General features: G+C 48.4%; 1 protein-coding gene across 7 annotated transcripts in view; it reads right to left on the reverse strand.

Moving 5' to 3' along the window:
- Nucleotides 1–13,936, reverse strand: part of LRRD1 (leucine rich repeats and death domain containing 1) — a 105,262-nt gene that overhangs the window by 38,662 nt on the left and 52,664 nt on the right. For 6 of the 7 annotated variants that reach the window (XM_029588853.1, XM_029588850.1, XM_029588851.1 and 3 more), the window contains one exon: nt 6,912–7,110. In XM_029588853.1, the coding sequence (XP_029444713.1) occupies nt 6,912–7,110 (199 nt within the window). Of the gene's footprint in view, nt 1–6,911; nt 7,111–13,936 lie in introns of those variants that run through there. The other variant, XM_029588854.1, reaches the window with a different exon arrangement.

Here is a 13,936-nt window from a genome sequence, read left to right on the forward strand (position 1 = left end):
CCATGGACCCGGCAGAGGTCTCGGCCATCCAGGCCATCCCTGGCCTGGCACAAAGAATCAGCGAACAGCAAAAATTCCTGGAGTCTCTGGCAGCTGCCATCAACAACTTGAGCTCTCATTTAGACACTACTGTGTCTGCCACCACGACGTATATCAAGCTCAATACCTCCACCTCTATTCCAACTCCCTGGCCTACCATGCCCTTACCAGCACCTCCACACTTTTCAGGGAACTCTCTCATGTGCAGGGGTTTCTTGAATCAATGCAATATGCACTTCTGTCTGCAGCCAGCTTACTTCCAGATGTGATCACCAAGACTACCTACATCCTTTCTCTTTTGGATGATAAGGCCTTGGCGTCACCTCTCTGGGAGCATGCTGACCCAGTCCTTCGAGATCTCCTGGGGTTCTTGGCCCTATTCCGTTCCGTCTTCGAAGATCCAGGCCAAAGAGCCGTTTCCGGGTCATCACTTCTCCATCTCCAACAAGGCTCTCACTCATTAACAGACTATGTTATTGAGTTCAGAACCCTTTCTTCAGAACTCTACTGGGACTCAGACTGTTTAAGTTCCATCTTCCTCGAAGGTTTGAGTCCTCAGATTAAAGATGAGTTGGCAGCTCGTGAATTGCTCGCGTCGTTAGACTCTTTGATAGACCTTACTGGACGTATCGACCACCATCTGCAAGAACGCTCTCAAGAGTCCAGAGCATCCCGGAAGTCTACCTCAGGCTCGTCCCATACTCGACGTTCATCTTCACCTAGAATGAACACAACTTAGAACAAAGCAGAGGATGAACCAATGCAGATGGGCCAGAGCAGACTTTCTCCCAAGGAACGATGGCGCCACCAGCAATCCAGTCTCTGCCTGTACTGCGGCCAACCCGGACATGTCATAGCCTCATGTCCAGTCTGAACGGGAAACTCCCAGACCTAGGTTCTGCTGGAGGACTACTCCTAGGCCTGATTTCACCGTCTCCTCCATTGACTGTCCCCATTTCCATTAAAATGGATAACCAGGAGTTCCACACTCTGGCGTTGGTGGACTCCGAGGCTGGTGGGAACTTTTTATTAAAACAACTAACGGAACACCTGTGGATCCCCACCATCCGCTCCCCTGAGCCATTACTACTCTCATCCATCTGTGGGGTTGCCTCTGGGAATGCTCTCACCACTTGGGAGACCTATCTCCTTGCTCCCCCGTTCCTCGGGGCAGTGCCTACGTTCTACACCAGAGACTGTCTGTGCTTCCCCGCTCCTCGGGGCAGTGCCTATGTTCTATACCAGAGACTGTCTGTGCTTCCTCGCTCCTTGGGGCAGTGCCTACATTCTAACACCGGTGATTGCTGGTACTTCCCTGCTTCTCGGGGTTGTCTACGTCATTACCTGGAGACCCGACTCGGGTCATCTGGCTGGATCTCTCCAGCCAGATGAACCAACTGCAATTGGTTAGGTCACAGTCTATGCTGCCACCCCTCCCCGCACCTCGTTCAGCTCTGACACCAGCCCCTGCTCCTCAGGGAATTGACCCTCGTCTCTCGCCTCCTCCACGCTTTGACAGGGATTCAAAGGCCTGTTGAGGTTTTTTGAATCAATACCTTATTCAGTTTGAACTTCAAGCCTCCAGCTTTACCTCCAATAGAACCAAAGTGACATATATCATCTCACTTCTTGCAGGTCAAGCCTTGGCATGAGCACCTCCCCTGTGGGAGAGAAATGATCCGGTATTGGCTAGCCTTCCTGAGTTTTTGCTCCAGTTTAGGAAAGTATTTGAAGAGCCCGGGCGATCCTCTTCTGTTGCTGCAGACCTGCTCCGCCTCTGTCAAGAATCTAAGACTGTGGGGGAGTACACTGTTCTTTTCTGAACATTAGCTTCCAAACTTCAATGGAATCAGGAGGCTCAAGTTGCCATCTTTCAGGTTATCTCCAATTGTATCAAAGACAAAGTTCCCTCACAGCTGGATGGACTCATTTTCCTGTGTATTAAGGTGGACATCCATTTCCAAGAATGTGCCTGGGAATGGGACTCGGCACACAAACATTTCCACCTGGCACCAAGATTCCAGAACTCCGTATAATCCCCAACCAGGAGATCATCCCCTTCAGCCAAGGAGGGGATGCAATTGAGCCACTCGAAGATCTTTGACTAAGAGAAATGTTGATGCAAATTGGGCAAGCTATGCCTCTATTGTGCACTCCAAATTTCCTTGACCTGCCTCACTAAGGCAGGAAATTTCAACGCTTAGGGTTGACTAAAGAGTTAACCCTACACAACACTTGTCCAATCCTCTCTCCAAAGTGGTCCTCCTAGCACACCTAGATCTGGGCATCAAAGCTTTTTTCATTAAAGCTTTTGTGGATTCCAGAGTCATGGTATATTTAATTGATGAAACCATAGCACACCACTACCATATTCCAGTTACTCCACTTCAATGTCCCCTCATTATCTCCTCCATATATGGGGAACCTCTACCAAGCACCATTCAGTCTGTCACGAAGCCGCTATCCCTAAAGATTGGAATCTTGCATCAGGAACAGATCACTCTCTCTGTGCTCAAGAGGTCTTTTAATCTGATTATTCTGGATTTCCATGGCTGCAGCAGGATTCTCCCAGTATTGACTGGCTCACCAATAATGTTTATCCCTGGGGCTTCACTGTTTCCAGCACTGCCTCCTATCTGTGACACCCCCACTGGCTTTAGCACTCTCCAAGCTTCCTATATTACCTGGCCTCCCTCGGGCCTATGTGGCCTTCATGGATGTCTTCAATAAAAAAACATGCACAGACTAACACCTCATCGACTCTTTGAATCCCTTGATAGATCTGATGCCTGGAAAACCACCACCAAAGAGCAGGATCCACCCTCTTTCCATTCTAGAGACCCAGGCTATATCAACCTATATAAGGAGAACTTTGAGAAGGGATTCATAAGGCCTTCTTCCTCTCCAGCAGGCGCAAGCTTCTTCTTTGTGAGAAAAAAAGATGGGTCCCGGTGGCCCTGCATCAGTTATCGAGGCTTGAATGCAATCACTGTAAAAAAATAAATATTCTCTACCACTTATTTCTGAGTTATTTGACAGACTCCAGGGGGACCACTATATTTACAAAATTAGACTCCGAGGGGCATATAACCTCATAAGAATACGTGAAGGAGATGAATAGAAGATGGCCTTAAACTCTGGGATAGGCATTACGAATATTTCGTGATGCCCTTCAGGTTATGTAATGCACCAGCTATATTTCAAAATATCATTAGTGATATCTTCAGAGACCATCTAAATGTTTGTGTGTTGGTATATCTAGATGACATTCTTATCTATGCTAAGTTGCTGTCCAAGCATTAGATGCAAGTTAAAACAATACTTCAACAGCTGAGAGAGAATGGGCTTTATGCTAAACTTGAAAAATGTTCTTTTGAGCAATTTGAGCTGCCCTTTTTGGGATATATCATCTCAGCACAAGGCCTCAGAATGGAGCCCTTAAAGCTCTTAGTGATTCTGAACTGGCTGCAGCCAGTGGGCCTTAAGGCCCTACAATGATTCCTCAGCTTTGCCAACTATTATCAGCAGTTTATCCAGAGCTATTTACCACCATGGTGCCACTCACTACCCTCACCCAGAAGAAGGCTGATATCTGAAACTGGCTAAGAGAAGCAATCCAAGCTTTTCATCACCTAAAAGCAGCCTTTGTAACAGCACCTATATTGTGGTAGCTGGATCCTGCCCACCCATTCTTCCTCAAAGTGGATGCTTCATCCATCGGGGCAGCAGCACAACTCTCTCAGTCAGCAATTGATGGCAAACTCATATCCTGCTCCTTCTTTTAAAAAAAAAATTCCCCTGCAGAGCAGAATTATACTATCGGGGACAGAGAACTTCTGGCTATTAAGTTAGCTCTTGAAGAGTGGCGACATCTTTTGGAGGGAGCTTTACAACCCATTACCATTGGTACTGACTACAAGAATCTTCTATACTTACAAATAGCCAGGAGACTTAATCACCAACAGGCTCGCTGGTCACAATTTTTCAGTCTCTTCAACTTCAGACTAGTCTATCACCAGTTGAGAAGAATGTCAGAACCAACACCTTATCTCAATATTTCAAAACTTTGGACAATGTCTCAGAACCATGACCCACAGTTGATCCTGCCAAGATCCTTGCCCTTACTACAATGCCCCCGACTGACTTCAGAAATGAGTTTTCAAATGGGGCCACAATTCCAAGCTTGCTGGCCACCCTGGCATTTGGAAAACTCTATACCTGATTCCCCTCAGCTACTGGTGGCCCCAAAGGATTCAGGACATGTGCTGGTACTTAGAGTCCAGCACATATTGTGCCCATAAAGCATCTCATCAGCGACAATGGGGACTTACTCAACTCTTGCTGATACCAGAAAGACCTTGGACACATGTTACTATGGACTTTGTGATAGACTTTCCTGCCTCAAGAATTGCTTATTTTTAGTTATTTTCTAACAAATTTCCTCATTTTATCACAGTCTATCCCTTTTTAAAGATAAATGCTACTGCAGTAGTTTTCTTTAGTATTTGCCCTCTAGTGATTATATCTGTTATGCCCAGGAGGGTCGTGAACCCTTGGACCGAAGGGAGGTTGGTATGACCTTTAGGAGATGGCTCCTGAGGTTCCCCCGTCGGGTGGCGAGGCAGAAGAGAAGTTGGGACTAGCTGGATCTTCGCTGGTGGAGACTCAGATGGGCCCCTGAGAGGGCGAAGAGGTGTGGAGGCGGAGCAAGGACCAACTGGATCTTTGCCACTGGAAGTCCGCGGCCCCCCCGGGAAGAGCCCGTAGGGACCCGGACTGCTGGGACTTAGGTGGACCTTTGAGAGGTCGAAGAGGCGTGAGGTCGGTGCAAGGGCCAACTGGATCTTCGCCACTGGAAGCCTGCGGCACCCCCAGGAGGAGCCCGTAGGGACCCGGGCCACTGGGACTTAGGTGGGCCCTTGAAGACGGATGGTCCGGAAGAAGTCCGAGGTCGAGTACCAGAGGGTCGTCGCTTGCCAGTCCGAGGCTCCGGTGGCCTTCCCGATGCTGCCGCGGCAGCCCCGGCCACAAATCAGGTAGGGGTTCGCAGCCCAAATTTAATTACATTACGATCTGTTGCCAAGTGGATCTCTCACTCTTGGAGCAGGTTGGCTGGTACTGGGGATGCTGTGAAAGAAACATTCACAGTCCCTGGAGGGGGGAAGAAGTCATGGTCATCAGTAAGGGTGAAACCTAATGGCCAGACTTAGGGTCCGTAGTACAGAGTTCCGGAAGGAGCCCTGGTAAGTGCTCCTGGTCTCAGAACGGCTATATTTATCAATTTTCAGCCTAATGGATCTAGCCAACTAATTGCTAAATGAATCAGTTACACTTCTTTGTAAACACCAGTGGATAGGGACTCGACTGTGCAAATAGCACCGCTTACATCTATTAGTTCTATATAATTGTTCAATAGTAGTAGTAGATCTAAGCCTGTTGCTGGGCAAACCAGTACCCTGGGCAGTTCAGAAGGCAAGGTCAGCAGTGAGGGGCAGGATCCTGTTGGATTACATGAGAGGATGGCCGGGGTCCTTCTCCAATGATGCAGCTGCTTAGGAGCTCATGGGAGCCCCTTCTTTTACAGCAGCAGCATGGAGCCAATAACCATAAGTAGATCCTTTTGAAAATTGCCCTCATGGTAGTTTTGCTACATTGCAGAATCTCTCAAGACAGTTTATGCAGGGCTAGACCCATTTTTTGTTTCTGTCTGTTCAGTTCTTTTTATTTTTTGTTTTTATATTTTTATTTTTAAATTTCACATTGAAATTACATACACAAGAATTTCTTGTTTAAGGAAAAAATAATAATTCACAGAAAGAGAAACTAAAGGAAAATCAAACAACTTTAATAAACTATCTAGTGTATCATCATTCTTAAGGCCACATCATGGAGAGGGAAATATGAAGAAAGGAAATTGAAAGTAATCTACAAATCTAAATTAAATAGGGCCTACCTAACTGAAACCGATCTATTTTGAAGGAAAGTAATCTACAAATCTAAATTTAAATAGGGCCTACCTAACTGAAACCGGACTATTTTGAAGGAAAGTAATCTACAAATCTAAATTTAAATAGGGCCTACCTAACTGAAACCGGACTATTTTGAAGGAAAGTAATCTACAAATCTAAATTAAATAGGGCCTACCTAACTGAAACCGATCTATTTTGAAGGAAAGCCTCTAATTGCACAGGATTAGTAAACACATATTTGACTCCAATCTGTTCAGTTCTTACAATGGATCTATCATTGCTCTCCTCACTTACCTTTGCTGAAAAACTCCCACTACAAATGCCTGGTTCTGCAAACTCTGCATTAGTGCATGAACGGATGCCCTATTTGATGCCAGGTTTTTCCACTAACATTCTTGCAAGTTTCCTCCTTTTCTTCTCTCAGCTTCTTTTGTTTTCTATACTGTGCTCCTAATTTCTTTGGTCTCAAAATGGTGATGGTACTGGGAGATGACCAAGGATCCTACATTTTTAGTAGCCACTGTTGAGGCCTGTGACCGTGCCTTAACCATCACCCTTCCTCGCCTACTCCTGTGCACTACTACAGCTTGGCTTTATCTCATTCAGATTCCCTACACTCTTTTTGTGCAATACATCTTGACAGACACGGACTACACGTTAAACAGTTCTGTATGTACTGTTTGGTAATGAATTATCTAAAAAAAATAAAGTCTGGGGAAAGATGTTTTTCAAATCTTAATTACTTTACTACTACTGAAGGAGCATATCTATCTACTTTCAACTGTCTACTTTGCTAAAGACATGAAGTCATAGACACAAGAATTGTGAACAAAGAACATTTATCTAGTCCATTTTCTTTCTATGTAAGAAAGCAAATAAGTAAATGTAGTCATAAGGACTTACTGTTCAGATTCAATTCTTGCAAACAGCTCAGCGATGTAATGGATTTTGGAAGCTGACGAAGGTGATTGCTGGCTGCTATCAGCCGAACCAGACTCTTGATTTCCCCAAAGTCATTTGGTAATGTTTCAAACGCATTGTGTGATATATCAAGTTCTTTTAACTGAGTCAGGTTGCACAGTTCTTCTGGAAGTTTCGTGATCTGAAATATAAACACAAGCTTAAATAACTATCATGTCGACAGATTATACACTAACCACAGTATTTTGTTGGGCGGGGGTTCTGTTTAAACAAAAAGGCAAAATGTAAACTAAACATAGAAACATAGAAATGACGGCAGAAGAAGACCAAACGGCCCATCCAGTCTGCCCAGCAAGCTACGCACTTTATCCATTTTTTCCCCTTTTTTTCTCTCCCACCTGTTACTATTGGCTTCCAGAACCCTCCAGCCCTAATTCCCCTCCACCCCACCACCAATTTAGAGAGCAGCGCCGTATCTGCATCCAAGTGAACGTCCAGCTCAATTAGGGGTAGCAACCGCTGTAACAAGCAGGCGACACCCTTACCCCATACTCTTACCCACCCCTGTTTTATTTTTTTGTTTGTTTGGTTTTTTTTGGAGATAGCCCTCCATCCTTCCGCTCCGTGAAGGTGGAACACCAACTACTGGCCACTGGCATCCCGCTCCGTGAATGCCTCTGTGGCTACTGCCGCTCCGTGCAGTGTTTTGCTGCCTCCTCTTTATTCACGCCCTCTAGACTTGATGGATCCACAGTGTTTATCCCACGCCCTTTTGAAGTCGTTCACAGTTTTAGACTTCACCACTTCCTGTCACTGTTTAAGAAACTGTTATGGAAATGTTCATGATTTATTTACTATTTTAAAAGTGAGGCTGCCTAAATATGATCACCCTTGTTTTAAATCAAGATAAAGAAAAGACCTAAAAGATTTGTAACAAAAACTCTTCTTTACAGTCTGCTGAGTCGGCTATGCCGAGGATGACTGTACAATGGTGGTAATGCTGAGGTGGTCAGAGGTATGGAGGCTCAGAAGGGTCCTGATGAAGTCAAGGCAGCAATCCGCATCACAGGGAATGGTGAAGCGAATCCTGCTGAGAAGAATGTGGTAGTGGCCCGAGGCACGGCGTACACTGCAAGGAATCCCAGCAAAGTTAGGTACATAAGAACATAAGATATGCCATACTGGGTCAGACCAAGGGTCCATCCAGCCCAGTATCCTGTTTCCAACAGTGGCCAATCCAAGTCACAAGTACCTGACAAGTACCCAAACATTAGATAAATCACAAGTTACTATTGCTTATTAATTACTGTAATAGCAGTTTATGGATTGTTTTCTCTAGGAACTTATCCAAACCTTTTTTAAACCCAGTTTCACTAACTGCTATAATCACATCCTCTGGCAATGAATACCAGAGCTTAACTATGCGCTGAGTGAAAAAGAATTTTCTTTGATTTGTTTTAAATGAGGTACTTGCTAATTTCATGGAGTGCCCTCTGGTCCTTCTATTATCTGAGAAGTAGAACAAACAGGAGTACAAAGGAAGGAAGGCCCTCCGAGGAGCGGATAGCCTAGGAACGCGGAAAACCCCCCGAGGAGCGGGTACTCAGAGCGTTCACAGCAAGCCAGGAACTGGAACCAGAAGTCCAAGTGTAGTGGATTCAGCAACAAGGAAACTCCTTGCTAACTCATCAGTGCATAGGACCAGTCTGCTTAAGTACAGGGAGCGAGAAATGTCATCCGGAGGGGACGCCCCCGAGGTTCCCGCCATGATGTGTACATAGTTGGCCCATGTGTGCGCACCTATGTGATTCCAGAAGCAAGATGGCAGTAGGCAGCGCCCACGCCATCCTGGGGACACCAGGGAGATCGGCGGTGACTGGCGGAAGCCGCCATTTGTCCCAGAATTGATGGTGCATTGAAAAAAGAGGTGCGCATGAGAGGTCGCAGCAGTCTGCGATCGGGCGCAATAGTAAGATCCCTCCTATAGGTAGAGTCAACCCCACCTCGGCCCAAGGGTCCACATCCGCGCAACAGATTGCCAAGTCCATGGACTCGGCGGAGCCGCGTGCCCTCCAGGCTATTCCTGGCCTGGCCCTAAAGGAACAAGAACAGCAACAGTTTCTCTAGGCTCTGGCCTCTTCTCTCAAGTGTCTGCATACATGGCTAGATGCCATGTCCAGCAACTCAGTTCCAGCGACAGCTTCTTCTCCACCACAACCGTCTACTTCCTCCTCCAGAGCCCTACTGGCCCTGCCAGCCCCGCCTCGTTTCAACGGTGACTCCAATCTGTGTAGAGGGTTTATTAACCAGTCCTATATGCAGTTTGCTCTTCAACCCACCATCTTTCGAGAAGAATTAACTAAGGTCACCTTCATCTTGTCTCGCCTAGAAGGGAAGGCGCTGGCATGGGCTTCTCCCTTGTGGGAGCAATCGGACTCACTCCTACGGGAACTTTCTCAGTTTGTGACCGTGTTTCGGCGAAACTTTAATGATCCTGGGCAGCATGCCGTGGCAAGTACTAGTCTACTACACCTGCGACAAGGCCAAAGAAGCCTCTTCAACTACACCATTGAATTCTGGACTTTAGCGTCTGAACTCGCTTGGCAGGAGGACTGCCTGCGAGCTATCTACCTGGACAGGCTCTCCCCGCAACTAATGGACGAGTTGGCAGCTTGAGAGCTCCCTTCCTCTCCCAAGGATCTTATCGATCTAACAGGCCAAATTGACCACCGTCTCCAAGAGCGTCACCGGGAGAATCGGATGCCCAAGAAACTCTCTTGGGTCCGTTCCCACTTGCTATCTGCTACCAACCCTACTACTGGTAGGAATTCTGCTGTGGCTGAGACCAACAAACCCATGCAGTTGGGTCGTGACTGCCTGTCCCCTGAAGAGTGCCTCCGGCGGAGACAAACAGGCCTGTGTCTGTACTGTGGAGCACCCGGCCATCATCTACAGACTTGCCCAGTCCGTCCAGGAAACTTCCCGGCCTAAGTTCAGTTGGAGTCCTGAACTTGGGCGCAACATCCCCGGCCCCTCATCTATCCGTGCCTGTTACTATTGTCTGGGACACTCGATCGTTTCCTGTCCTTGCTCTGGTGGACTCCGGAGCAGGTGGTAATTTTATCCTTAGAGACCTGGTTCCACTTTGGGTATCAAAACCCGTCCTCTCGAGACTTCCTTGTGCATTGCTTCAATCTATGGAGAACCGTTACCCGGTCGAGTCTCCTTAATCACAGAGCCAGTTCGACTTCTTACTGGCGCTCTCCACTCCGAAGAAATTGAACTGTTGGTCCTAGAGAAGTCCATTCACCCAGTAATTCTGGAACTACTTTGGCTCCAATGTCACTCTCCCCAATTCGATTGGGGGTCTCTCCAGCTGACAGAATGGGGCTCCACCTGTCATCAGACTTGTCTTCAGAAAGTGGCGCCCCCACCAGTGGTTCCTCTGGAGACCACTTCCTCAGGCATACCTGCTCCCTACGCAGACTTCAAAGACGTGTTCTTGAAGCAGAAGGCGGACCGCCTCTTCGGAAATTTGACTGTCCCATCGATCTTCTGCCTGGAACCACGCCCCCCCAAGGGCGTACCTGTCCGCTGTCGCTTCCCGAGACTAAGGCCATGTCGGAATACATCCGGGAGAATCTTGCAAAGGGGTTCATTTGTCCCTCTACCTCCCCTGCTGGTGCAGGGTTCTTTTTTGTCACGAAGGACGGATCTTTAAGACCGTGTGCCTGTTTGAAAAATCCAGCTTGCCCTTTCTTGGGTACATAATCTCTCAACAAGGGTTCTCGATGGATCCTGTGAAACTAAAGGGAATCCAAGACTGGCCACAACCCATGGGCCTGAAGGCACTTCATCGTTTTCTAGGATTCACAAATTACTACCACCACTTTATACTGCACTACTCTATGTTGGCGGCTATTCTTACAGCTCTAACCTGTAAGGGTCAGGACACCCGAAACTGGACCCCGGAGGCTATTTCTGCCTTTCATCACCTCAAAGAGGCTTTCTTAACTGGATCCTGTCTCCATCATCCGGACCCGAATCGCCTTTTCCTGGTTGAGGTAGATGCCTCTGCGATTGGAGTGGGGGTGGTCCTGAACCAACGCTCTGCTTCCGGATCCATGGCCCCATGTTCCTTCTACTCGCGCAAATTCTCTGCTGCAGAACAAAATTACAGCATTGGAGACTGCGAGTTACTCGCCATCAAGCTGGCTTTGGAGGTATGGCACCCTTAGCTAGAGGGTGTTATAATTAGTGAGGTTTGGGTGGACCCTTGGACACTGTGGCTGCTGTCCACGCCTACGGGGGGAAGTCCCGTGAGGGGCCACAAGTCAAGCTCAGCTTAGGACACACAAACACAGAGATTGATCTTTTATTAGACAATATGATGAAACCACCAGAGGTGGCAGTAGTGAGCAGCAGAAGTAGCCCGGCTGGGCTAGTATCCCTCAGGCACTGGAACAGCGACTTCTCCGGTAGGAGTGCTGTAGTGGAAAGAACTGACAAGAATAATTAAGTGGAATATGCACAAAGCCCAGAATGAAGAATCCCAGGATAGGGAGAGCAGGCCCTCGAGGAGTGAGTACCTGATCCCTGAGAGCTGAGAGGCTTGAAGGTAATGTACTCACACAGCGGTTCCACGTAGGAGATGGCACTAGGGCTGGAATGGAGGCAGGACCTCGAGGAGCGAGCAGCTGGTTCTAGGGAACAGCTCTGAGGCGAAGATGGTAGTACTCAGTGGTGTTGAAGATAGCGAATCCTTCCAGGCAGAAGAGAAGGAAGGAGCAGGCAGCGGTACCGGTTTCCTGATAGCGACCTGAAAAGCAAGTGAGGCCCCCAAGGAGGGGGTACCCCGTTAGCGTAAGAGTCCAATGGAAGATTGGAGAGGCAGATAGCTGGGTACGGAGAGCGAATCCATCCGTAAGATACCCCTTGCTAACTCAAAGGCTAGCAAACATCGTAGGCTTTAAATATCCGGGCAGCGTGACGTCATCACAGGGGGACGCCCCTGAGGTTCACGTCAAGTAGGAAATAAGAGTGAGGGACGCACGGCGCACGCACCCTAAGGTACCAACGGAGCATGGCGGGAGGCAGCGCCCAAGCCGATCCGGGGACGCCAGAGAGGACGGCAGGCAGACGCCGCAGCAGGCAAGCGTCCATCCACAGCGAGAGGAGGTGCAAAGAAAGAAAGGTAGGCGGAGTGAAGCTGTTGGGAAGGGACGGTTGCAACAGAGGGCGCTCAACATAAATTTACAGTGTTCACAGATCATAAAAACATGGAACACTTGAGCCAAGCCCAACGTCTCAACGCCCATAAAGCCCGATGGGCTCTGTTCTTTTCTAGATTTAACTTCGAGCTTCGCTACTGCCCAGCAGAGAAAAATCTCTGGTCAGATGCCCTATCTCACTCATTTGAACCTGAAGCCAAATCTGATGAACCTGGTCATATTATTGACCCAGCCTACATTTGTCTTTCGGCTACTCATCCTGTTCCTATGGGGAAAATGGTGGTGCCCCATTCCATGAAAGAGTCCTCCGGTGGGCACATGACTCTAAGTTTGCCGGTCACCCAGGGTGAGTGCGAACCTTAGCGCTGCTTCAGCGGTTCTTCAGGTGGCCCACTATGGTCTCTGATGCTAAAGCATTTGTCGATTCCTGCAGCACTTGCGCTCAACAGAAACCCCAGGTCGGGCAACATTGGGGTTTACTCCAGCCACTCCCAGCACTCGAAGAACCGTGGACATATCTTTCCACGGATTTCATTGTGGACTTACCACCATCTAAAGGCCACACGGTCATATGGGTTACAATTGACAGATTCTCCAAAATGGCCCATTTTGTTCCACTACCGGGCCTACCATCTGCACCCGAATTGGCACGCCTATTCTTTTGACACATCTTCCGGTTACACCGCTTACCCAAGGACATTGTTTCTGACAGAGGCCCACAATTCATCGCCAGATATTGGCACGTCCTTTGTAAAAAGTTTGGCATTAACATCAATTTAACAACAGCATACCATCCTCAAGCCAATGGACAAGCCGAGGGTACAAACCGCTCCTTGAAGTCCTTCCTCTGCACATATATAAACGATCGTCCGGACAATTGGTGGAGCTTCTTCCTTGGGTGGAATTCTCCCACAACTCCCACATTGCCGCTGCCACATGTACATCACCCTTTTCCATCGTTTATGTGAAACAACAGCGACCACCGCTGCCCATACCATTGTCAGAGCCTTCTTCTGTTGTGCAAGCTACTGCCGATGCCCTCAAGGCACTTTGGAACCAGACGAATCTTCGCTAATGCCAAGCCACTTCCCGGGCCAAGAGATCTGCTCACTGCCATCGACACTCGACCCCTGAGCTCCTTCCTGGCCAGAAAGTCTGGTTAAGCCGTTATATTCGACTCAAGAAACCTTCTCAGAGGTTTGCACCAAGGTATATTGAACCTTTTCCAATCATTCGTCGTGTCGGACCGGTAACCTACCAACTCCGGCTGCCGCCTACATTGGGAATCCACAATACGTTTCACGTATCACTCCTAAAACCTGTGGTCCTATCCCGGCCTTCACGAAAGGCTACTGCACCTCCTCCGCTGGTCGTGGAGACCGACACCACTTATAAGGTCCACGAAGTCCTTGATGTCCACAGTAGGGGCCGCCGGTGGGAATACCTCCTTTCCTGAGAGGGTTACAGCCCTGAAGAAAATTCGTGGGAGCCAGCCTGTAACATCCTGGATAAGAATCTCCTCTACCAATTTCATCGTGCCCATCAGGGCAAACCCAGACCTCCAAGGGGGGGCGTAGAGGGGGGTACTGTTAAGCACGCCGGTCACAGCAGACCCGTGGCTCGGCCCCCTCACCTCTTTCAGAGTGATCCAGCACTTGGTCCCTCGTCTCTGGCAACTGTGGGCCGCTGGCTCCGTCCTCGGGCCGCCCCTGGGGCCTCTGGCTTTCCTGCAGTTCCTGATGTTCCGCGTCAGGCCTCCACAAGGCCTGCGGAGAG

The sequence above is a fragment of the Rhinatrema bivittatum genome, chromosome 2, assembly GCF_901001135.1.
Source record: "Rhinatrema bivittatum chromosome 2, aRhiBiv1.1, whole genome shotgun sequence".
Taxonomy (NCBI): Eukaryota; Metazoa; Chordata; class Amphibia; order Gymnophiona; family Rhinatrematidae; genus Rhinatrema; species Rhinatrema bivittatum.